The sequence below is a fragment of the Syngnathus typhle genome, linkage group LG6 (assembly GCF_033458585.1).
Source record: "Syngnathus typhle isolate RoL2023-S1 ecotype Sweden linkage group LG6, RoL_Styp_1.0, whole genome shotgun sequence".
Classification (NCBI taxonomy): domain Eukaryota; kingdom Metazoa; phylum Chordata; class Actinopteri; order Syngnathiformes; family Syngnathidae; genus Syngnathus; species Syngnathus typhle.
Genome location: NC_083743.1, coordinates 15,043,121 through 15,069,603, shown reverse-complemented (window position 1 = coordinate 15,069,603; position 26,483 = coordinate 15,043,121). Strand labels below are relative to the sequence as shown.

The 26,483-nt window shown below is 44.7% G+C and overlaps 1 protein-coding gene, 1 non-coding gene and 1 pseudogene across 2 annotated transcripts in view; 1 reads left to right on the top strand and 2 right to left on the bottom strand.

Moving 5' to 3' along the window:
• Positions 1–476: 476 nt before the first annotated feature.
• Positions 477–595, bottom strand: LOC133156230 (5S ribosomal RNA). The gene has a single exon (XR_009714814.1). It is a non-coding gene; the product is annotated as a 5S ribosomal RNA (ribosomal RNA).
• Positions 596–1,055: 460 nt separating this feature from the next.
• LOC133156255 (5S ribosomal RNA) lies at positions 1,056–1,164 on the bottom strand (annotated as a pseudogene).
• An 8,168-nt stretch (positions 1,165–9,332) lies between these two features.
• Positions 9,333–26,483, top strand: part of phldb1b (pleckstrin homology-like domain, family B, member 1b) — a 122,731-nt gene continuing 105,580 nt past the window's right edge. The window contains exon 1 of the mRNA XM_061281570.1: positions 9,333–9,646. Coding sequence (XP_061137554.1) covers positions 9,620–9,646 — 27 coding nt within the window. The 5' untranslated portion in view covers positions 9,333–9,619. The remainder of the gene's footprint in view (positions 9,647–26,483) is intronic.

The following is a 26,483-nucleotide window of genomic DNA, read 5'->3' as shown; positions in this document are numbered from 1 at the left end:
AGTATGGCCGTAAGCCTGGTTGCTCCCGAAATGTTGCATTTTATAGATACAATCGCCCCTGAAAACCAAGACGGCGTTTCATGGAAACATGGCTATCATGAAACGTTATTGACAGCTTTTTATGTGGTAGCACAAATTTGCCATTGCAACCTGCATTTTGCTGTAAATGTCATGAAAAGTGGAAAAACCCTACACGGAAGCGCAATGTGTTGTTTCGGTTTCTTTTACAAATTAAGACTGCTGCTTTGAGTTCACAAGGAGCCAGCCTCTTTATTCAGTGTACATAGGCTGCTCTCTAGCGGTAAAAGACGTGAACTACAATAATATGGATGACGCCACACAATATAGGTTTGAAACTCGGGTTATAGTTTCAATGTCGGAGTTTAAACTCGGCTTGCAGTTTCCGAATGCCATACGTAATGGGTGTTGTCAAAATTTGCTTTAACAATTGAAGTGGAGAAAAAAAAAAAAAAAAAAGCTTACAGCACCTGGTATTCCCAGGCGGTCTCCCATCCAAGTACTAACCAGGCCCGACCCTGCTTAGCTTCCGAGATCGGACGAGATCGGGCGTTCTCAGGGTAGTATGGCCGTAAGCCATTGTTGCTTCCAAAATGTTGCATTTTATAGATACAATCGCCCCTGAAAACCGTTTCATGGAAACATGGCTATCATGAAAAGTTTATTGACAGCTTTTTATGTGGTAGCACACATTTGCCATTGCGACCTGCATTTTGCTGTATCAAAGTAAATGTCATGAAAAGTGGAAAAAACCTACACGGAAGCGCAATGTGTTGTTTTGGTTTCTTTTACAAATAAAGACTGCTGCTTTGAGTTCTCAGGGAGCCAGCCTCTTTATTCAGTGTACATACTCTGCTTTCTAGCGGTAAAAGACGTGAACTACAATGCTATGAATGACGCCACACAGTATAGGTTTGAAACTCGGGTTATAGTTTCAATGTCGGAGTTTAAACTCGGCTTGCAGTTTCCGAATGCCTTACGTAATGGGTGTTGTCAAAATTTGCTTTGACAATTGAAGTGGAGAAAAAAAAAAAAAAAGCTTACAGCACCTGGTATTCCCAGGCGGTCTCCCATCCAAGTACTAACCAGGCCCGAACCTGCTTGGCTTCCGAGATCGGGGGTTCTCAGGGTAGTATGGCCGTAAGCCATTGTTGTTTCCGAAATGTTGCATTTTATAGATACAATCGCCCCTGAAAACCAAGAGCGTTTCATGGAAACATGGCTATCATGAAAAGTTATTGACAGCTTTTTATGTGGTAGCACAAATTTGCCATTGCGACCTCCATTTTCCTGTATCAAAGTAAATGTCATGAAAAGTGGAAAAACCCGCGCAATGTGTTGTTTTGGTTTCTTTTACAAATAAAGACTGCTGCTTTGAGTTCACAGGGAGCCATTCGAGGTCGCATTCTCGGCACGGAGCCCTCCCCGCGCGGCGCATCCTCGGCCGGCGCAGCGTTGCGCCAACTCGGCACGGCGCCCTCTCAGAGACAAGAAGGCGTGCACGCTAAGCCGAGAGGGCACCGCGCCGAGAGAGCGCTGCGACGCACAGAGGGTGCTGCGTCGCGCCGAGAGGCCGCCGTGCTGCTCCACGCCGATACGTGCACTCGCCGAGACGTGGGAGCTGCATTGAGAGGCCGCCGCGCTGCGCCGCACTCACACGTGCGCTCGCGAGACGTGAACGCAGCGCCGAGAGGCCGCCGGGCTACACCGCGCCGAGAAGTGCGCTCGCGAGACGTGCAAGAGGGCGGAGGGTGCCTCGAAGTTGCCGCGAAGGCGCGCTGTGCCGCGGGGCGGTGCCCTCTCGGCAGGGCGCTCACTCGGCCCGGCGTCGTCGTCCGTTTTTTTTCACCATTGCTCTATAACATATAGGGCAACTTCAGAGTTATTTTTTCTCGTCGCGCCGCACTTTCGGCCCGCCCTCTCGGCGCAGAAGGCAAATTGCACACAGCGCGTGCGCCCTCTCGGCCTAGAGCGCGCGCCCTCTCGCCGCGGCGCCCTCTCGCCGCGGCGGCCGGCAATCTCGGCGCAGCGTTTGCGCCCGCTCGGAACGGCGCCTTCTCAGCGCGGCACGATGCACCGAGAGAGCGCTGCGTCGCGCAGAGAGGGCGCTGCGCTGCGCCAATACGTGCGCTCGCCGAGAAGCCACCGCGTTGCGCCGCGCCCAGACGTGCGCTCGCGTGACGGGCACACTGCGCAGAGAGGCCGCCGCGCTTCGCAGCGCTGAGATGTGCGCTCGCGAGAGGTGCGCGCTGCGCAGAGAGGCCGCAGCGCGGCGCTGCGAGTGCGCTCGCAAGACATGCGCTGGTCACATTATTGTGACAGAGCCGTTGCTGAAATTTAGAAAATATTTTAAAAGTCCTGATTAGAGATGCACCGATCCGACTTTTTCAGTTCCGATACCGATACCGATGCCGTGGCTTTGCGTATCGGTCGATACCCGATACCGATCCGATATTATGGTTGACTTAACAAGCTACATAACTCTACATGTGGAACAGAAAAGACCAAAGGCAATGGCATCAGGCAGACTACACAGTTCTTTGCTCTAAATTAGGGGTGTCCAAACTAACGGTCCAGTTTTTATTGGCCCGCAGCAAATTCTGAAAACATAATTGAATATGGCCCGCACAAGAAGCTTGAGCTCAGCTTCTCAGTTTCCACACTAGATGGAGCCCGCCCCACAAAGCGTTTGACGTCCCATTAACACCCCCCGGAAGAGAAGCGAACACGCAGCGTTTGACATCCGATTAGCCTCCGCCCCCCCCCCCCCATTCGGGAGAGAAGCGAACGCGCAGCCTTTGACGTCCCATTAGCAACCCGAAGAGAAGCGAACGCGCAGGGTTTGACGTCCGCTTAGCAACCCGGGGAAGAGAAGCGAACGTTCGCTCCATGTTTGCGTTTGTTTAGAAAACTCTCGTGGCATGCGGCACACGTGCTGCTGACGTATGACGTAGCCCGCGTCCCAATAGATTAAGGAAAGTATCGGCTCACAGATCGGCTGTATTTTCCGATACCCGATCCATCTATTTTGTTGATATCGGGGCCGATATCCGATCCAGATATCGGATCGGTGCATCTCTAGTCCTGATCTTCCAGAATTTAAGTGGACCTAAGTGCGCAGTGAGCTTCATATTGTCCGATCGCGCAACTGCAGCGCACCGTCGAACGCGCAACCATAGCCCGTCGCCGACCGCGCAACTGCACCTCGCTGGTCGCATTATTGTGACAGAGCCGTCGCTAAATTCTAGAAAATATTTTTAAAGTCCTGATGTACTTTCCCAAATTTAAGTGGACCTCAGTGCGCAGGGAGCTTTATTTGGTCCAATCGCGCAACCGCAGCGCGCCGGGCGCTCAGTGTTGCATTACTTTAAGAGCGTCATGGCTTAACTGCTCCCATGCACTTGCTGTCTTTGGAGGCATGATTTGGGGTTAATACAATCCTCAAAGTAACGAAAATACAATAACTACGGATTCAGTCGGCATCCGGGCCACGCGATCGGGTTTTCTCGGGTCCTCCCGCGGCTCATCTCGCGAGGTTCGACCTGTGAATTTTGTTCAACAACCGAAGCAAAAAAATCTCGAATTTTTTGTTTAAATTACGATTTGTTCTAGAACCGGGACGTTCGGAAACAGAGGTTTGACTGATGCAGCTCACTGACAAGTACCGCTATTTTAGCTAATTTTAGAACAGTCCTGCGGGCGACTCATGCGGTCCTCATAGGCACCGTGTTGGTGACCCCTGTTATAGAGCAATACTGGACATTTTTTTAATAAAAATAATTGCCAAGTGTATGTTACTGTGCTGTTTAAGTGTTCAAACATTGTGGCTATATGAACTAGTGTTTTTTGTCATCAGTTTGTAACGTCGTAGTGTGAAGGTGACGTATATGTCAGTCTACACCATTCACTTTCTTAGTATTCTTCTATTTTATTCTCCTCACTTTTTGTCCTTCTACTTGTTGAGGATAACGACCTCTAATGCAGGACTTTAAGGTGATTGACCACTACAGCGCTTCTGTCAAAAAACACGCTGGACATCAGCCAGCAACAAGCACAAATACAAGCATAAGCAGTTTGTCGTCAATGACTGCTTTTCTACTATGAGAGGGCGCGCGCACCGTGCCGAGATGGCGCCGCGCCGAGCGGGGGCACGCGCTGCGCCGAGAGGGTGGGCTGAGTGTGCCGCGCGCCGAGAAAAAAAACCCCGAAGTTGTTCCGTATGTTATAGAGCCATGGTGAAAAAAATTGAAATGTTTTATAAATATAATTGTCAAGTTGAAGGAAAAAAAAATATTACCATGCAGAGATCATTTCCTGTACAAAAACAGGCATCACATATTGATCATCTCGGTCAAAACCATATGTTGTCTGCAGATCAAAGGAACTATAAGATATATGAAAAGGCATCAAAACAGCAAATGTGTATCTTTTTCAGTGGGTGAGCACGCCGAGAGCGCCCCGCACCGAGAGAGCGCGCGCAGCTATGCCGAGAGGGCGCCGCGCCGAGAGGACGCCGCGCCGAGTGAGCGCTGCACGGCAGCGCGCCGCGCCTAGAGGGCACCGCACCGTGGCGCATGCAGCGCGCTCTCGCCGCGCCTTCGTAGCACCCTCCGCCCTCTCGGGGCAGCGAACACTATAGGCCCGCCATCACAGCGCAGAGCGGCTCCCTTTCGGCCTGGTACGGCGCCCTCTCGGTGCGACGCAACGCCCCCTCGGAGCAACTAAGCGCCCTCCTGCCGCGGCGCCCTCTCTGTGCGGCGCACCCTCGGCCCGCCCTCTCGGCGCCGCGCCGAGATGACGCCGAGAGGGCGGGCCGAAGGTGCGGCGCGCCGAGAAAAAAAACCCCAAAGTTGCCCTATAAAAAAAACTGGACATTTTTATAAAGAATAATTGCCAAGTTGAAGAAAAAAGTGAAGTAGCTGTGCTGTCCTCCTGAAGCTCACAATCATCTCCGTCTTGCTGATGTTCAGCTGAAGTTGAGCTCGCACCAGCTGACAAAGTCCTTGATGACCGTCTTGTATTCCAGATCGTTCCCCTCCAAAACATATCCAACAATGGCCGTGTCGTCGGAGAACTTCTGGATGTGGGAGTGTGGTGTGTCGTGCATGGGTAAGGTCCGAAGTGTACAGAGTGAAAAGGAAAGGAGAGAGCACCGTACCCTGGGGGACCCCTTTGCTGCAGTGCACCACGTCAGACTCACAGCGATGTAACCTCACATACTGCTTTCTGTTGGCGAGGAAGTCTGTTGTCCAAGCAGCCAGGCGCTGGTCCACACCCGCCTTCTCCATCTTCACCCTGAGCAGTGACAGCTGGATGGTGTTAAAAACGCTTGAGAAATCGAAGAACATGATCCTCCCAGTGCTCCCGATGTCCTCCAGGTGAAGCAGTGATCTGTGCAGTAAATAAAACACTGCATCGTCCACCCCAACACCAGGCCGGTAAGCAAACAGCAGAGGGTCCAGCTGCGCTCCCACCAGTGAATGCAAGTGACCCAGGATGATCCTCTCCATAGTCTTCATCAAATGGGAAGTCAAGTCCATGTTTAGTGAAGCGCGTATCGAGGCATGTATCATTATGGAGGAGTCACGTCGATGACAGACGAGGGTGCCGTGATTGGCTGACACTTAAAAGCGGCAACGCGTCCCCTGTCTTGCCTGCACAATTCGAGTTTCTGTGCGACAGTACGAGATTCTGTGTAAACGAACCGTTTTTATGGAGCCTGCGAGAAAAAGGAAACATTTGCTCTATAATGTTACGTGTGGTGTACCACAGGGATCGGTACTCGCACCAATTCTATGTAATATCTATATGATTCCGCTTGGGTACATAATACGTAAATATAATATTAGTTTTCAATGCTACGCGGATGACACCCAATTATATATGCCGTTATCGATGACAGATCCGCGGGATTGTTGTAATCTTGAGACGTGCCTTGCGGAAATCAAGCAATGGATGTCTCTCAACTTCCTTCGTCTTAACCCAGATAAAACTGAGATGTTGATAATTGGTCCAACTCGTTGTCAACACTTATTTAAGGAAACCACTATAACTATAGATAACCATACTATCACTCAGAGCGATACTCTAACTAATCTCGGGGTAATATTTGACCAAACTCTCACATTAAGAATATAAGAAGCGTTTTTTCACCTTCGTAATATTGCAAAGATTCGTCCGATCCTCGCGCATGTCATGTATTATTCTCTGGTCTTCCTAAGTCCCGCATCAAAAGTCTACAGTTAGTACAAAATGCTGCTGCAAGGCTGCTCTCACGGACAAGAAAATTTGATCACATTACCCCAATATTAGCCAACTTACATTGGCTCCCGGTCCATTTAAGACAGTGCTTCTCAATTATTTTCTGTTACGCCCCCCCCTAGCAAGAAGAAAACTATTCGCGCCCCCCACTCCCCACCGTGACTATTCATCTCTGCATAACATTTTATCCTTATTAACATTAAAGAAAAAAAGAAAGACATATGGTCGAACTTACAAAGAAAAACTTTATCAAATCGTGTTTTAAGTCTGCAACAGAAAAGATTTTAAGTGCATCAATGCCTGACGCAGTCGGAGCTTTCTGTTGACTCAACACTGCTAACCAAGGCAAACCTGTTGTCTTGTAAGTCGTAAAATGTTGCACTGTCGCAAACGTGACAGAAGTAACAATGAGAGCGCCACTGCCGCCTACTGTAGTAGATGCACAATTACACTTTATTCTAGTACTGCCAAAAAAAAAGCCTGTTCCCCAGGGTCACACGCGCCCCCCCAGGTATAGCACCGCGCCCCCCAAGGGGGGCGTGCCCCACTATTTGAGAAGCACTGATTTAAGATGTGACTTCAAGGTTCTTCTATTAACCTATAAATCACTGCATGGCTTAGCGCCTTCATATCTCGTCGACCTAGTTGTTCCTTACGTTCCGTCTCGTAACCTCCGTTCGCAAAACGCTACTCTTTTAGCGACACCGAGGGCCAAGAAAATGTCTGCAGGGTCTAGAGCAGGGGTGTCCAAACTTTTTGCAAGGAGGGCCAGATTTGATAAAGTGAAGGGGCCCGGGAAAATAGTTTTTTTCTGACATTTTTTAACTACAAAAATGTCATGCAAATACACACTGTTATGAAACAAATTTCACTGTCACAATTGTCTTTATTTTTCAAATGACAAAATAACCAAAGTAACTCAGGCAGATGTGAACATTTCTAAAAACACAAATTCTGCCTTTCATTCATATCTGAAGAGTCAGATAACATTGAACAAACTGTATGAAATACCTTAAATTTACATGAGTTTAAAATTACTTTTGCCTCATGAACATTTTAAACGGGAGTTATAAGTAATGCAAAGTTGTCTGTTATCATTAAAACTAGTGAATTTTGCTCTTATCATTCACATTATCTTTCAGAAAATAATAGTTTGTGTCAAGTCTACAGGTCCATAACATCAACAGTCTTAACATAGCCACTTCGTAGCTTGCTTTAGTAATATTTATTTTTGACTCACAGTCCCGTGTGAAGAATCGCTGTTGTGATGCCAGTTCAGCTTGGAGCTGCTTCACTTTATCAGCGCGGTCACTTCCTGTTAGCTGGTCGTTTGTGTTCGCATGTTTAGTCTGATAGTGTCTCTTTAAGTTGAAATCCTTAAACAAGGCAACCGTCTCTTTACAAACTAACCTTTAGGACAATGTAGTATTGCTCCAAATGTTCGTTTAATTTCCTTTAGAGGTCCGTTTGCGCGTGTTAGCACTATCGCGAAATAGCATCTTTCCGCTAACTCGTTAGCCTGCCCAGTACTTCTTCTTTGCTGCGGGCCAATAAAAACTGGCCCACGGGCCAACTGCGGCACGCGGGCGTAGTTTGGACACCCCTGGTCTAGAGCATTTTCTATTCGGGCTCTAGAGCTTTGGAATGCCCTACCAATGGATATTAGAACTGCTACCTCAGTAGAAAGAGGCGTAGCCAGGAATTTTTCCAGGAGGGGCGCGCGCCCACAGGAAAAAAAATCGAACATCACCCACGCCGTTCGCTGATCGCTAAAACAACATCGCGCACATAGAATAGCGCAAGCACATTCGCGCAAGACCGAAAGAAAAAAACGGCATGAAAATGAAGAATCGAAAAACCTCGATTTTTTTCAACCGGGGCGCAGGGAGTCCTAACCGGGGCGCCGCCCCGGCTCGCCCCGGCTTGGCTACGCCTCTGGGGGAACATATAATATGAATGTTATATTAACTATTATTTGAGTTGTCGTTAATCATTAGTTATATCACGGGTCATTACGACGAGTTTGGTGGAGTTTTTACTGCTTCTTCCAACTCCTACCGCGCTGACTGTAACTTGACACTCTCTGGCTGCGTCTTGCCTCATTTGCATACTCACAGTGATTGGATGTTTACGGAGGGACGCGGAGTCCTGACAGCAGGCTGTGAGGACACACACTGCGCCGACATGAGAAAAGAGAGGGGGCTGATTAACGTGTGTTTGTATCAGCGGAGTTTTCACTTCTAAATGTTTGATTCGAGGGGGCAGAACATAGGTTTGAGGGGGCGTTGCCCCCTCTTGCCCCTACGTAGAGCCGGCACTGCACCTCCCCACCACCTGTCACTTTGCTTGGAACAAAAGGAGCCTTCAGAACTGAAATTTCTTCTCAATCATTCATTCAAATGAATTAACTCAAATCATTCTCGTCATGAAAGATTTCATTACAAAACGTGTGTGGCTTTTTCTTAAATGAACACTTTTGACGTTGCTATAGTGTCATCATGTAATTATAATGCACTGTCGTTTTAATGCAAATTATTAAATGCAACAATATTAAGTTACTTTGAAAACACCTGAATAATAAAAATGGATGAATGATGATCACAATTAAATATAAGGTCTCCTTTATAATATATACTCCTTGTAGCATGTAATGCTCCCCAAAAAGTGAAGCTCATTTGCATCGTGGTTTAGGCAAAGAGCTCACGTAATTATATCGATGCTTTTTGGTGAATGAGTGTCCGTCTGTACGATTGGTCTTTGAACGCACCTGGCTTCAACGGCAGAACTTGAACAAACTTAAAGAAATAAAATGAAATAGATCCTCTCTAGAAATTAAAACTGACTGACGCAAACGTCTGTCCTTCAAGTTTTTATTGAAAACAACATAATGCTGACGCCGTACGGCATTGGTTTTTCGCTTTCCAAACAAGGCGTGCTCGCTCCCGCGGCAGGGGAAACAAATCTTCACGGGGGACCAAAATCTGGCACCCATACTTGGACTGCGGGTGGTGTTATAGAGGAGGGGGCGTCGGATCCCTCTCCTCATAAAAAGAGGGTGTGTCTTTTTTCCGAATGAATGAACAGGATGATAAGCTTTGAAAGGGTCTCACAGGAGGGAGAGGGAGAGGGGTGAGCCGGGCTGCCCTGTTGTGTTTGGCTTGTGAGAAAGACACTTTTTGGAGGGGCCGCTGAGTCAGAGTACATGTTTTGACTGGATTTAAAACTGGACAATCAGCTACAACACTGTTTGGACTTGGGGGGCATTTCTGAGCGTGGTCAGACTTGGGGAAAGTCTGGTAACTTTCAGTCTGTGTTGACGGCTACTCAATAGGATTCGGAGATGACGCTGAAAAAAGTGCGATTCAAGGTAGGAGAATGTTCACAATGTTTTTGGTTGTCGAGACGAACTTTTTGCACACATACATTTTTTAATTATAATTTATAGTTAAATCATTTTAAGGTAGGAGCAGCTATCTGTGGTATACTAATGCATCGAACTGCAAATGAAAGTCAGAACAGCCTCCAATGATCACTAGACAGTAGGGGTGTAAATCGCGGGTTTTGTCACATACGATAACATATCGATACAAAGACTCGCGATACGATATTTGCCGATATCTTAAAGTCTGCTGTGATTCATTCACGATACATCACAATATAGTGGTCTACAATCGATATAGAACAATATCCTGATTTATAACAATTCATACGCAAAATCAACAAGGTACTGCAAACTCTTTATTTAGGAAATTAGAAAGTGCTTCCAAACGAATGACTTGAAGCCCAAAGGGGAGCGAATTTCCTCGTCTTCTTGGACACTAGCCATAGCACTAGCCCAGGAGCCGCGTAGTTGTCGGCTCCCCTTTCAAGTGCCTGCTCTGCTCACAACACAACACGCCGCTCCCGGAAAGAGGAAGCAAGCAGCAATGAACTGGATTTCAAAATAAAGTCGCGTCTAATGTCCGAGGTCAAAAACGGGCGCTATAGATCGATGTTTACGTTTAGCATCAATGCCAACAAATCGTAGAGCATTATATCGATTAATCGATGTGTATTGATGAATCGTTACACCCCTACTAGACAGCTGTGATATGTACGCAAAAAGTAGATAAATAATTCCTTTCTGGAGGCTAAAACATCTTTACCTGAACAATGATTCCCAACCCGTGTACTGTGAGAAATTATCAGGGTATCATGGGAAACATACAGTTTTACTACACTGGGGGAAAAAAGTTCTCCCACTTAGAAGATGAGAGATGCCTGTAATTTTCATCATAGGAACACTTCAACTACGAGAAACAATATTATAAAAAAATCCAGAAAATCACATTTCATCAATCACTGATTTTTAAAGAATTTATCTGCAAATTATAGTGGAAAATAAGTATTTGGTCGATAATGGCCTCAATTTGGGGCTCCACGCAAGATCTCTCCCCATGGGATCAAAATGACCACAAGAACGGTGAATAAAAAATCCCAGAAAAACTCGAAGGGACCTAGTGAACGACCTGCAGAGAGCTGGGACCAAAGTAACAAAGACTACAATCAGTAACACACTATGTCGCCAGCGACTCAAATCCTGCAGTGCCCGAGACGTGTCCCCCTGCTTAAGCCAGTACATGCCCAGCCCCGTCTGAAGTTTGCTAGAGAGCATTTGGATGATCCGGAAGAGGATTAGGAGAATGTCATATGGAATGTCAACCTCAATGTAGAATATGTGTCTTTTCTCACTAAAGATGGTTAAACACTGTTGTAGAGTAAGATGAAGATCATCAGTATGTCCTACCCTTCTCGGCCCATGTTAAAAATCTTAATCGTCTTGTAAGTCATAAACTTCGGTAACCTCGAGAAAACCACTCAGAATGTGAGCAAAGCTGACTTGGTGCTTGTTGGCTCTTCATTAGCAGTCTTGCTGGCACTGCAGTTCGAAGGAAAAACTGCTCAGTCTGGCCAGTGACACTAAGGCGATAATTACAGCTGAGCACAGGGACAGGAACAAGAATTCACATAGCTTCTGACTCACAACAAAATTAGTCGACTAATCTAAGATTTATCGTTAGAAACATTCAATCACAGACACTTTGTCACAACTTCATACACCGACGTCTGTCTGTCTGTCTGCCTGCCTGCCTGCCTGCCTGCCTGCCTGTCTGTCTGTCTGTCTGTCTCTGTCTGTCTGTCTTCCGTCCGTTCGTCCGTACTTCAGACAGACGTACCGTAATTCTTGGACTATAAGTCGCTCCGGAGTACAAGTCGCATCAGCCATAAAATGCCGGAAAATGTGAAAAAAACATATATAAGTCGCTCCGGAGTATAAATCGCATTTTGGGGGGCAATTTATTCGACAAAATCCAACACCAAGAACAGTCATGAACAAGCAAGAACAGGCTAAACCAGTGGTCACCAAACTACGGCCCGCGGGCCGGATTAAACGGTCCCACCCTGATCAAATTGTATTATTAAACTTTTTTTTTGGTCATTTTGCCTGCAATGACTGCGTTTCCCCAGTAGATGGGGAAGCGCTCGCCTGCGCATTTACTACCGGAAGCCGTGTCAGAAAGCTCGGTGCACACTCACAAATGGTGTACGTACTCAGTAGTACGGACATGGAGCACTCGCGCTCTATTTGTATCAGTCCCGAATTCAGAGCGTGGGCTGTGACGACAGCATTCTTGTAATTCGCGTTTTGCGCTAAAGCCACCCACAAACCTTCCCCTGGAATCCTTCCATTAAAATGAGTCGCCCAAGGAAAAGCAAGGTGGACACAGTGCCGAGCGTTTAAAAGAGAGTGGCCAATTTGGCTCGACGTACGCGACGTGACGTTCAGCCACATGAACGTCAACATCAACCCGTCACAGATCGAGGTAAACGGACCAACACCTTGGATCAAGCCTAAGAATTGCCACAACAAATTTTACTCCAGACTATGACGCACTAGCAAACTTTAACAAAAAAGACAGCGGTGTCTACAAGCCTACTGGAACCTACAAAAGGATTATAAGGAAGGAACACAAGAACTTTAAGAGACTGCTCATATGTGTCAGAGAGATTCTGCTCTGACAACTGAGCTGAACTTTTATCTGTTAAGATTGTGCATGGCACAACAGAAACTCAATGTTCCATGGCTTTTTTTTCTATGAAGAACCCAGAGAGAGTTATTTAGTTATTATTTATTTCCTGTTTTTTCTGTGAAGAACTCAGAGAGGGTTATTTAGTTATTATTTATTTCATTAATAGTGTTATTACCGTTTTTTTCCGTGTATAGTGCGCCCCCATGTATAATACGCACCCTAAAAATGGCATGCTGATGCTGGAAAAAAGCCTGTACCCATGTATAATACGCACCCAATTTTTATGAATTTTTTAAAAAAAAATTTTTAATTTTTTATTTTTTTTTTTAAGTCCCAATGATCGTCACACACGCAGGGAGGCAATGGGTCCCATTTTTATAGTCTTTGGTATGGTCTTAACTAGGCTGGATGTAATTTCTTTTGTTGGCGTTGATTTCTCCGACTGCCCTTAAACGCACCACCGCGCTCCGTGCGCGCACGGGAAAGAGGCGTGCGGACGTGAAAAAGGCGGCTCTGTATGGAAGAGACGTTGAAGAGGAATAAAAACACCCTTGGAAACCAAAACTTGGTGATTTCAAGTTTCATTTCGAGGGACATTTGTCACGTCTCGTCCCCAGTTTTGCTATGTGTCTAGGTTGCCATAGTTTCTGTTCGCGTCGCCCCTCTCTTCCTGTGTCACCTCAATCGATGTAACGTGTTTTGTATTTAAGTCCTGTCTGCCCCTCGCTCACCATCGGATCATTGCATGTGTTACTGTCATGATGTCTGTTTGCTTTCTGTTCCTGTCTTTGGTAATGTCACCCTGTCTTTTTGTTCCACGACTTTGTCGGTCAGTCCTGTTGGTTTTGTTTTCTAAAAAAAAAAAAAAAAATTTAAAAAAAAAAATTTTTAAATTTTTTGTACCCATGTATAATGCGCACCCCAGATTTTAGATTTTAAAAATGTTTTAATTTTTTTTTAAAGAAAGTCATGGTACAACAAAACCAACAACAGGACTGACCGACAAAGTCGTGGAACAAAAAGACAGGGTGACATTACCAAAGACAGGAACAGAATGACAGTAACACATGCAATGATCCAACGGTGAGCGAGGGGCAGACAGGACTTAGATACAAAACACGTTACATCGATTGAGGTGACACAGGAAGAGAGGGGCGACGCGAACAGAAACTATGGCAACCTAGACACATAGCAAAACTGGGGACGAGACATGACAAATCTCCCCCGAAATAAAACTCACCTTTCTTCTTGTTTGTTGTCAATCGCGCATCGCATTCAGCCATCCTGGCCAACACACTTAGTCAGTAAAATACATAATTGACGACACATCGTTTGATGCGATGGTGCAATCCTTGAGGGTGTGTTATTGTCAAATATTGTTTGTTTTTAATCTCCATCGCGGACCGGACGTCATACGGAGGCCGCCATTACAGATGCGCAGAACAGATGCGCAAGACACGTCAGCTATATTAAGAGCGAGAGTTGTTTTCTTCCTATTAGTTTCAATTCACAGTTTAATTAGCAGTTTCAATCAGCAAATAACAAAATGCGTATTACAGGTAAAATTTTATTTCACAACACTTTGCCTTGTTCCTTTGGTCTCTGCTGTTCATCCTAAAACACAAAGGCGCTCTTTAAGCAATGCGACAGTGAGCGCCCGGCGCGCTGCGGTTGCGCGACCACACCAAATTAAGCTCCCTGCGCAGTGCGCACTGAGGTCCACTTAAATTTTAGAAAGTACATCAGGACTTTAAAAATATCTTCTAAATTTCAGCGACGGCTCTGTCACAATAATGCTACCAGCGCGGTGCAGTTGGGCGGTCGGCGGCGTGCTACGGTTGAGAGTTCTCTCTTGCGCTCTCTCTCTCGCTCTCTCTCGCTCTCGCACACACGCGCACACGCGCACACACGCAAACCGGATATCATACGGAGGCCGCCATTACAGATGCGCAGAACGGATGCGCAAGACACGTCAGCTATATAAAGAGTGAGAGTTCAGTTCTCTACCTAAATCCGTATTACAGGTAATATTTTATTTCACAACACTTTGCCTTGTTCCTTTCGTCTCTGCTGTTCACTTCAAACACGCTCCATGCGACCGCAATGCTCTCGTATCAGACGCTTGCTCGATCACCTGCTCGTTTGCTGTCCCGTGCGCGCACGGAGCGCGGTGGTGCGTTTACGGGCAGTCGGAGAAATCAACGCCAACAAAAAAAATTACATCCAGCCTAGTTAAGACCATACCAAAGACTATAAAAATGGGACCCATTGCCTCCCTGCGTGTGTGACGATCATTGGGACTTAAAAAAAAAAAAAAAATCTTTTTTTAAAAAAAATCATAAAAATTGGGTGCGTATTATACATGGGTACAAGCTTTTTTCCAGCATCAGCATGCCATTTGTAGGGGTGCGTACTATACATGGGGGCGCACTATACACGGAAAAAAACGGTATTTGTTTCCTGACTTTTTTTCTGTAAAGAACCTGGAAAGGGTTATTAAATAACCGTTATTTGGTTATGTGTGGCTTTCTGAAAAACAATACTTTTTTTAAGCTCCCCTACGATCGTCACACTTTTTCTGTTACAAACCTACACCGGCCCCCCATCAGAGAAGGGAAAAGTTATGTGGCCCTCACAGGAAAAAGTTTGGAGATCCCTGGGCTAAACAATAGGTATGCTAACGTGACATAAACACAAACGAAGAGCTGAGAACGGCCCTGACGTAAAATTCAGAGTTATTCAAAAAACAATTACATAACACGTTAATAAAACCATCTGTGTCACTCCAATTCATTAAATCCATCGATCGTCCATTGTCAACAATGCGTGCGCGCCGCTGACAGCGCTTGCAATATTCCACAGGCCCATATAACGATAGATAAATTATATAACAAATAAGTATTATATAAGCAATAGGGGTGTAAATCGCGGGTTTTGCCACGATACAATATCATATCAATACAAAGAACCACGATACGATATTTGCCGATATCTTAAAGCCTGCTGTGATTCATTCACGATACATCACGATATAGTGCTCCACGATCGCTATTTTTATTTTATATATAATTTTTAAATAAAAAATATAGAACAATATCCTGATTTATAACAATTCATATGCAAAATCAACAAGGTACTGCAAACTCTTTATTTAGGAAATTACAAGAGTATTGTAGTATACAAAGTGCTTATTTTAACACTGAACTTTATCAAATTCCTATATTTTTTCTCATATAAGTAAGTAAAGAAATTTGAATGTTCTTTCTTTTTTTTTAATACCATTAACTTTAAAGTGCATTACTGAACTATTTATTTACAATAATTTTAATTGTCCGTTGAGCTATCTTTTCTTTGGAATCCAAAGTGCTTCCAAACGAATGACTTGAAGCCCAAAAGGGAGCGAATTTCCTCGTCTTCTTGGACACTAGCCATAGCACCAGCCCAGGAGCCGCGTAGTTGTCGGCTCCCCTTTCACGTGCCTGCTCTGCTCGCAACTCGCCGCGCACTGCTCCCGGAAAGAGGAAGCAAGCAACAATGAACTGGATTTCAAAATAAAGTCGTGTCTAATGTCCGAGGTCAAACACGGCGATATAAATCGATGTTTACGTTTAGCATCGATGCCAATAAATCGTAGAGCATTATATCGATTAATCGATGTGTATCGATGAATCGTTACACCCCTAATAAGCAATAATGTTATCAAACCATCTGTGTCACTCCAAATCATTAAATCCATCGATCGTCCTTTGTCAACAATGGGTGCGCGCAGCTGATGGCGCTTGCACTTCAAAATATTCCACAGGCCCATATAACGATATATAAATTAGATATCAAATAACTATTATATAAGCAATAGTATTATCAAACCATCTGTACACTCTAAATCATTAAATCCATCGATCAAATTCCTCGTCCTTCGTCAACAACGCCGCGCGTGCGCCCTGACGTCAGCCTCATCGTTATTCCGCAGATCTACTATATAACTATATTGCAGTGTTAACAAAGTTCAAGGAAAGACGTGGGTTTGGTAAACGGCTCTTTATATAACAAAACAAACTTCCAGGCGTGTGGCGGGGTGGACTTCCAGCCACGGAAGTGGAAGAGAGCTCCATAGTATAGGACCGGGCGTGCGTAAAAGCATTGTCCGAGTCCCATCCACCGTCCCCGGACAGCCACCCGGCCGAGCGCCGGCCCCCGACTTCCATCCACGGAGGTGAAAGAGAGCTCCGTCGAGTAGAATTGGGCGTGGGTAAAAGCCTTAATAGTTTTTCAAACCTTCTGTGCAAGTCTAAATCCTTAAATCCTTCAAACATTTTGTCTGCCGTGTCACTTAGAAACAAAGCCGCTAATGATGCCGGTAGTACGTGGGGCCCTTCGTCATCTTCGTCGTCCCGTGATCAATCTTTGTCCTTTATGTAAACAACCGCCGCGCCACACCGCGTCGCGCTGCTGACATCACTTGAAATCCAAATTACAGTAATCCCTTGCTACATCGCGGTTTGTTTATCGCGGTTTCACTTTCTTTTTTTTGGAACATTTTGGAAAATTTTTGAAAAAAAACATATAAGTCGCTCCTTATTATAAGTCGCCCCCCCACCCAAACTATGAAAAAAAACGCGACTTATAGTCCGAAAATTACGTACGCTCATCCATCTGTTTACACACACGCATGCACGCATGCACGCACACACGCACACACGCACACACGCACACACGCACACACACACACACTTTTAATTCAAAAACTTGGTCAAACTAAGGCCAAATTTTGTCATATTTACATCTTTAGCATTAGCTCTTGGCTTTCACAGTCCCTTCACTATGAAAACCCTTCACTATGTGGTGCAGTTAAAAACACACAAATAGCCTTAATGGTAGCAATACAGTGTTTGTGAGACTTGACTTCAGTAAAGAATCAGAGGTAATAATGAATTTGACAGCTCACCACTGCAGGGGTTTTACAAGCATGACACGGGTACATGATTTATTACCACAATGAGTGTCGTGGCCATCAGGTGCTTGTGAAGTTCTGTTAAGAGTGAGCTGAAAATCAGAACACACGCTGGCTCTGATGTTATTCCACATTGTTCCCACTTTCACCTACTGTTGTTCCTGTCCTGCACAGAGGTAGCACTTTTCCCGAGTAGTGTATCACAGAGAGAGGATGAGGGTTGATGGTAGCTGCCTTAAACAGGAGGTTGTACACAAAATGTATATTTTGGTAGCAAAAACATGCAATACACAGCAGGATATGGTGACTATAGTTGTGGTCAGCATATCGAGACTTTTTGAAGAATTCTATGCTTTTGATGGATGGATTTGATGTGGAAAAACATGTCAAACAAAGCTCTGACCTCAACCGCATCAAGTACATTACAGATCATTTATAAATACGTATGTATGTATAAAGATTCCCAGAAACACACCTCGTTATATTGTAGAAAATGATACAAGAAGAAGTTATATTTTTTCTTCCAAATTGTTATGTACCGTGTTTTTCCATGCATAATGCGCCCCGTGCATAATACGCAACCTAAAAATGGCATGTCGATGCTGGAAAAAAGCCTGTACCCATGTATAATACGCACCCAAATTTTGACTCTTACTTAAGTCCGTAAACGTAAAATTATTTCAGAAAAAAGATCATCTTTGGGAACAACCGGATGTTGCCGGTCAGTATGATTGCGCATGCGCTAGCAAACTCGATAGCGAATAAATGTTTCGGATTTGTGTAGGGTACATTGTGACAGCAAACGAGCAGGTGATCGAGCAAGCGTCTGATACGAGAGCATTGTGTTCCTACGGAGCGTGTTTGAAGTGAACAGCAGAGAAGAAAGGAACAAAGCAAAATGTTGTGAAATAAAATATTACCTGTAATACGCATTTTGTTATTTGCTGATTGAAACTGCTAATTAAATTGTGAATTGAAACTAATAGGTAGAGAACCAAACTCTCGCTCTTTATATTGCTGACGTGTCTTGCGCATCCGTTATACTGTCATGGCGGCCTCCATATGATATCCGGTCTGCGATGGAGATTAAAAAACAAACAATATTTGACAATAGCACATCATCAAGGATTGCACCATCGCATCAAACGATGTGTCGTCAATTATGAATTTTACTGACTAAGTGTGTTGGGCAGGGTGGCTGAATGTGATGCGCGATTGACAACAAACAAGAAGAAACATGTGATTTCAAGTTTTATTTCGAGGGAGATTTCCTTCAAAAATTGTTGTACCCATGCATAATGCGCACCCAGATTTTAGGACAATAAATTAGTTAAATTTTGCGCATTATGCATGGAAAAACACGGTATGTATGTGGGAATTAAATTTTTTTTTGCATAGGCTACTGGACATGTCAAAAAAAGTTATCTGAAATCATCCCAAGAGTGTGTAGGTAAAAAGAAGTGAAATTAAGCCAAGGACAATTGTCAGTAGTTTTGTCGACAATTCAGAGGGCTGTGGACTCGGACTCGGGGACTCGGACTCGGTCAGACTCTATCATTTTTGCCGGACCCGGACTCGGTGCTGATTTTGACTGAGTCCACCGAGTCCGACAATAAAAAAAATACGTTCAATTTTATTTTCATCATGCTGCTGAGAATGCGCGTAGGAATACTGTCCACAGCCCTGCTTGCTTGTTATGAAGAGAAATGTAGTTGTTGCGTGCGCGTCCGCGCCTGCCTGCCTGCGTGCGTGCACGTACAAGACCCACAATGCCCCGCGCGCAGCCAAGATGGAAAAACCCGGGAGCAGCGAGAGAACAATGTTTTGCCTCTAGATTTGGGGGGGAAACGGAGCGTAAGTTACGATCAATGCGGCCACGTTGAGTTGCACTGAGGCTAACGTTTACATTATGCACCAATGTCAAGGACGATTATGTCACCCAGCTTATATCATTGATGTGTTTCGATAGTTGTGGGGTCGTCACTAATTATTTGTGTTTAGATAAATGTCTGAGCTATAATGGTGTAATTAATGATTAAAACTTGAAAGTATCTGTTTATTGTATTCGTTTATATGTTTAATAAAGACAAAGCCATCACAAAACTGTTGTAATTATTTAGATTCTGATCTAAATTAGCCTTGAATAAAGACTAAGCAGTCACATGAATTAACACAAAAAATGGACAGCCGGACTTGGACTCGGGGTCAAGAGGCCAGACTCGGACTCGGTGCAAAAATCCGACCGAGTCCACAGCCCTGACTGTGACTATTATAACTATTATAATTGTTATTGATCCTCACAATATATCCACTGTAAATTTCAAGACTAATTGGGAACAAAAACAGCATTATGCTTAACAATTTGGAACAATGTAAAGCGGCAGCTTGGGTTCCCATCACGAACCTCAGTCTTTGTTGCGTACAGGACTGTACTGTCAGACTGTACACCCTTAAAATCATGCAGTCTGGAGTTCAACCCATTAACCAACAATCTTAGAAACTGATCTAGCAAGTAATAGTGCAATACAAACCATATTACGTCCAATGTCGTAATATCAAAAGTTTAAAACCAAAAGCGTTAACCATTTGTTAATTTTTTTTAAAGTATCTTATAACATAGCTTGAAAGCATTTGTACATAGAAGTATGTCAGAAAATTGTCAGCCTCTAAGGCTAGAATTCTACATGCATGTGTGGAATTTTCTTTCAGTAACTGTTCAAACAGCAACAAGTAGACTTTCCATCAACCTGCTTTGGAGCAGCGTTTTCTTCTCACGCTACCCTGCTACATTCTGTCTGCCAATATCCACTTGCCGTTCATCAAGGCATGTAAGCGCTGCTATTTTTCTTATCGCATGTGTACCAGTGTACAATCGTAAAATAAACATACATTTACAAATAAAAAAAACTGCTGACTTTGAACTTAAGCACATACAGAGTTACAAAAAAATAAAATAAAATAAAATAAAATGAAATAAAGCTGCTGCATTTACAGTCATACTCAAGAGTTGTACTGTTTTACTTTAAAAGGTTATTCAAGTTGTTAAAGTTATTATTATTTAAAAAGCTATTGGTAATTGTTAGGTGCCTTTTTAGTTCTACATAGATTCCTGAAAAACCTTAATTGTCAAATTTATGTCAGTCATATTTAAACTGTAACAATTGCACTTTAGAAAGGCTTTATGTTGATGAGATAGTTAAGTCTTTCCAGAATCAGAGGACAAATCAAGGCACCAACATCATTGATTTTGTTTGATTGTATTAGAAGAAAACACAGGTAATGGTTATGCTTCCCCAGCAACTTGAAGAAATATTTAAAATCTTATAAAATTAAGAATGCCATCTGAATACTAATTTAATTTAACAGAGCTGCAAATCAATGCTAATGCTCCAGTTTTTTTGCTTAAGAGTACATGCTGTGTTCCCTCACAAATTCACTAGCAGGTGGGTGTTAATATCAAGCCCTGACTCTTACAGTTATGGGTTTGTCTGATAATATGAGTAAACCTTTTGGATTGGAGTGACAAACTCCATTATTGCTGAACACATTTTAAAACAACATGAAATCTACAAGAGGACTTTGGTCTGCTCGTGGTTCTCTGCAGGATTTAGCTTGAGACACTAGGTGACAGCAGTGTTCTTCCATCTAGTATCTAAACAATAACCACCATCACCATCCTCCCCTTTTTCAAAAAATAAGCTAACCAAATAAATAAAATAAGGAAGTCTCGTTTCAAGTGGTACGACAGACCGTAACATAAAGACTGACATGTTGGACGATGCCGCCACTCAACAATAGTGTTGAATAAAACATTTCTGGTGGCACATTGCTCCCAGGCTTCTTGGTGATGGAGGTAGGGGGTGGGGGCGACATGTGGGAGTCTGATTCACCTCCCTCATTGTGTGAAAACATAATAAATTAAATGAATAAATACAGATAATGTCCCACTCTCTCCAATTGTTAACTTCTTTCTTCCTGTCAGCTCCATTCCAATTGCTAGTTAATGCGCACTCTGTTTTTTAACCACTAAATAGTATTTTCCAAGCTAATTGCAAAGTATACCGTCAGTTGACATTCGAGCCTTTGATGCTTGTTAGATAAATTGTATATATATGTTATCATGCGTTCCCTAATGAGTACTTATTAATAAGTTATTGCGCAGAATGCTTGCTGTTTCGCCTTGCAGACGTCCACCAGTCCACAACAAGTCATACGATGCTGTCTGGGGCTTCCTGACCTTCTACACCTCTGGGAATCCAAGCTGATAGCTCAATCTACTCTGTTGATGTCTGCACATGACATTCTGTCCTTGCATTCCTTTCCCATGGCGTCCTGTCTGTAACTACTTGTTTCACATAGAATACTTGTTTATGTCCTTGCGCTCCTTTATTTTCTCATGAGACTAGGCCATGCTTTCCCCCCCACCTGTTAGGGGCTAGTCTCACATTGTAGATAGGGCCTCCCTTAATAAAAAGAGCGAGGGGTGTGACAGATCTTTAGTGTATTTTGGACTGCTGTAAGTCTGGTTGCACTCCTCGCGAGAAAAGACTCAACATTCTGCCTCACTGGTTTTGTCTGCTGATCCTTTATCTGATTTTGAACCTGACAGATTTTTGGGGGCTCGTCCGGGATTTGAACCCGGGACCTCTCGCATTTGCGTGGTGACAAGGGTGCCCCAGCCGGTGTTAACCGGGTGGCCAGTTAAATACCACCAATACCCGAGCCATCTATCTCCAGTAGTGGGGCGACCATTACGAAACCCTTTCAAACTTTTCAAAGGTAAAATAATAGAAGAAGATGTGTTAGGAGCCACAGTAAACATTAATGAGTTATTATAAGCCCAAGACAAAAGCCATGGTACACAGGTTGGAACACGGACGGCTCCTGGAACACAAACAACATGACCAAAAGGGGATTTAGTGTCGCGCTTATGTCTAGCAAGTTCTCCCCATGAGCCACATCGACTAGAATTAGCGTTAGCAGTCGCCTGAGAGAATAATGTGCGAGGCTCATGGTACTCTATCCCTCCAGATAAAGTACCATGAGCCTCGCACATTATTCTCTCAGGCGACTGCCAAAAATCTGTCAGGTTCAAAATCAGCAAAAGGATCAGCAGACAAAACCAGTGAGGCAGAATGTTGAGTCTTTTCTCGCGAGGAGTGCAACCAGACTTACAGCAGTCCAAAATACACTAAAGGTCTGTCACACCCCTCGCTCTTTTTATTAAGGGATGCCCTATCTACAATGTGAGACCAGCCCCTTACAGGTGGGGGGGAAAGCATGGCCTAGTCTCATGAGAAATAAAAAGAGCGCAAGGACAAAATGCTATGTCTATGTAAAACAAGTGCTCACAAGACGTCATGAGAAAATAAAGGAGCGCAAGGACATAAACAAGTAGTTACAGACAGGACGCCATGGGAAAGGAGTGCAAGGACAGAATGCCATGTGCAGACATCAACAGAGTAGATTGAGCTATCAGCAACTTTCTTGGATTCCCAGAGGTGTAGAAGGTCAGGAAGCCCCAGACAGCATCGTATGACTTGTTGTGGACTGGTGGACGTCTGCAAGGCGAAACAGCAAGCATTCTGCGCAATAACTTATTAATAAGTACTCAGTACTGGAGGGGCGTGGTCGTAACAAATTCCGTGGCAAGGGTAGAGGGGGGTACATGTCGTGATTCTCCCAATTATGGAACAAATGACCAGCCCGCTTCAGGTCAGTCAAGACGGTACAATGCTGGACCTCCCGTTTGCTGGTCATGTGGGAAAACAGGCCATATAGCAAGAAACTGCCCAGATAATCACAAGGGTGGGAGTAGACCTCCCTTATGACTGGCCGAAGGTCAAAATACAGTTGAAACAACTGTCTTGTCAACAGCTCCCCCTGTTGATGTAGATTTGAACATTCAAGATTTGTTGATGAACAATGTTGAGAAGCCAGTGATAACTCTATTCGTAAACGGGACTCCAATAACCTTTTTGTGTGACTCAGGGGCATGTGTGACCACGTGTCGTGACATACCTGCAGATGTGCAAAGTAACGGTAGATCCTTTTGGGTGAGAGCAGCGAATGGGCTGGCAACCCCAGTTCCCCAGTCTCGACCAGTTTGGATACGGGACCCAGAAGGGGGAAGTTGTTGCATTCCCATTTTGCTGATGCCCAGTTGCCCTATTAATTTGCTAGGTAGAGACGCTCTCACTGCCCTTGGGCTTTCCCTTGTGTCTCTTAATGGTCAAATTGCTGTCAAAAGGCGACACCAGTTACAGATATTTGGCCAATTTCACTGCTACTATTTTTATTCATTGGATTTGGCTGACGCAGAAGTGATGGAATTTGGTTCCCCTCTTTTGGCCCGTGTGGCCACCCTTTTGCGCTGCCCTGAACAAGCAATGGAAGCCAATCAACTATACATAACTATGTGGCATAAAGACACACCGGGTCCTGATCACAACTACGAGAACATGCTTGAGGCTGCTACACCTGCCACCTTGACAACTTCTTTCCTTCTGCACGATGGTGAGAGCCGTGCTTGTGTAGTCATACAAGCGGCTCCCCCTGCTGTGCAGAAGTTACACGTGTCTCCCACTCCGCTCCACATCTCTCTCTACAGGCCTCACACCGCAGCCTGGCAGAGTTTAGGATTTATGGCTGGTGATGCCTTGGCAGCTTCTGACTGGACTCAGGTTAATCCTGACTCCTTTTACAGTCCTTCCACCAAGCTCTTCAAACAAAATATGACTAAAGCCTTGTCATTCATTAGTGGAATCCACGCTGATCCTGGTGTTGAGCAAACACCCTCATCTTGAGATTATGTGTTGACGTCCAATGACGAGCACATCCTCGCTGAGGTCCCAAGTCATCTTTGGTCTGCGGGTCCTTCTGACGTTGGTTTAGTGAAAGGTGCGCTTCCTGTTGTCATAAGACCTAAAACTGAATACCGCCCTTGTGTGAGGCAGTATCCTTTAAAACCTGATGCCTTACAGGGTATAGCACCTGTTATTTCTGATTTATTAAAAGCAGGTGTCATCGTTCCTTGCCCGGATTCTCCTTGCAATACCCCAATTTTCCCTGTAAAGAAGGCACCCCCTTCTGTGGGGTGGAGAATGGTGCAAGACTTGCAAGCTGTAAACAATGCTGTTATTCAGAGAGCACCTTGTGTCCCTGACCCGCATACTTTGTTGAATTCATTGACACCTGATACGAAAATCTTCACAGTGATTGACATTAGCAATGCTTTTTTCTCTGTCCCTATTGCAAAAGAGAGTCAGTTTTGGTTTGCGTTTACATATGCTGGCTCAAGGTACACCTTTTCAAGGTTACCACAAGGGTACTGTGAAAGCCCGACAATTTACTCCCAGGTGATGGCAGCCAGCATGGCTAAATTTGTCCCGCCAATGGGAAGTCAGATCTTGCTTTATGTTGATGACATTTTGATAGCATCTCCTGATTTTGCCTCTTGCCAAAAAGACACGCTTGCAGTGCTGCATCACTTGGCAAGTGAAGGCCACAAGGTCAGCAAGAACAAGCTTCAACTGTGGTCTGCTGAAATTAAGTATCTAGGCCACAATCTAAGTTCCCAAGGTCGATCCATAATTGAAAGCAGAAAAGCCTCTATTTTACAAGCTCCTAAGCCACTAACAAAGAAGCAAATGATGTCTTTTTTGGGTCTCACAGGTTATTGTAGAAACTGGATACTTGATTATGCCCAAATTGTTGCTCCTCTGTCCAAATTGATGTATGTGGAAGACATCTCAATGTCCGCTCACTTAAAATGGACTCCTGAAGCCGAGGATGCTTTTGTTTTGATCAAACAGGCTTTGGTCTCCAGCTCCACTCTAGCCTTACCCAACTATGATAAGGTGTTTGTCCAGACTGTTGACTGCAAAGGTCATTACATGACCTCTGTTTTGCTCCAATCACATGGCTCAAAATTGCGTCCTATTGCTTTTTATTCCTCTAAACTGGACAGTGTTGCATGTGCTCTCCCACCATGCGTGAGGGCCGTGGTGGCAGCCTCCATGGCTGTGGAGAGCAGTGCTGGTGTTGTGTTATTTCATCCTTTAACACTGAAAGTTCCTCATGCTGTCTCGGCTCTTCTGCTACAGACTAATATGACCTTTCTGTCGCCTGCGCGTCATCTTTCTTGCATGGCTACGTTGCTGTCTCAGCCGCATCTGACCGTTGAAAGATGCACGACACTCAATCCTGCCACTCTCATTCCCCTTCCTGACGATGGCGAATTCCATGATTGTGTCGATGCTGCCCAACAGATTGCAAAGGCTCGGCCTGATTTGGAAGATACGCCTCTGCCAGATGGTCATGTGGTTTTTGTTGATGGGTCTTCTAAGAAGAATGAATCTGGTGTGACCCTTACTGGGTATGCCATTGTTACTGCCGACGTGGTTTTGGAGGCTGCTAAACTGCCATCCAATATGTCGGCACAGGCCGCTGAGCTCATTGCTTTGACTGGGGCCTGCAAATTGTTTGCAAACAAGTCCGTCACTATCTGGACTGATAGTCAGTATGCTTTTGCTACAGTGCATGTTTTTGCTCAGCAGTGGAGCAACCGTGGCATGATAACTTCTACAGGGAAGCCCGTCTCCCATTCCGCTATACTAACTCAACTTTTGGATGCTGTCCAGCTGCCTTTAAAGGTAGCGGTTTGCAAGTGTGCTGCTCACACTGCGGGCTCTGATCCTGTTTCTCTCGGTAATGCTTTTGCTGACAAATCCGCTAAGGCCGCTGCGGAAGGCCTGCTTCATGTCCTCTCGTCTCTCACGGCTCATGATTCAATGTCACACATCTCCCCTGATGTGTTGCTTGACATGCAGTCTCAGAGCCCCTCCCAGGAACGACTCTCTTGGGAAAAGCGGGGTGCAACTAAAAACACCGATGGTCTTTTTGTGTGACCTTTGGGCAAACCTGTCTTGCCTCGTAGCTTGTTCAAATGGGCTGCTATTTCAAGTCACGGGGTCACCCATGTCTCGGCGGGAGGTATGGTGAAACAAGTCGAGGCTATTTATACAACATACGGCTTTGCCGCTTTTTCACAACGATTTTGCAGAGCGTGTTTGATCTGTGCTAAACATAACCCACAAGGCAATTTAAGACCTCAGAGAGGGAAATTCCCGACTCCATTGTACCCGTTTCAGACAATACATATGGATTATATCCAATTACAT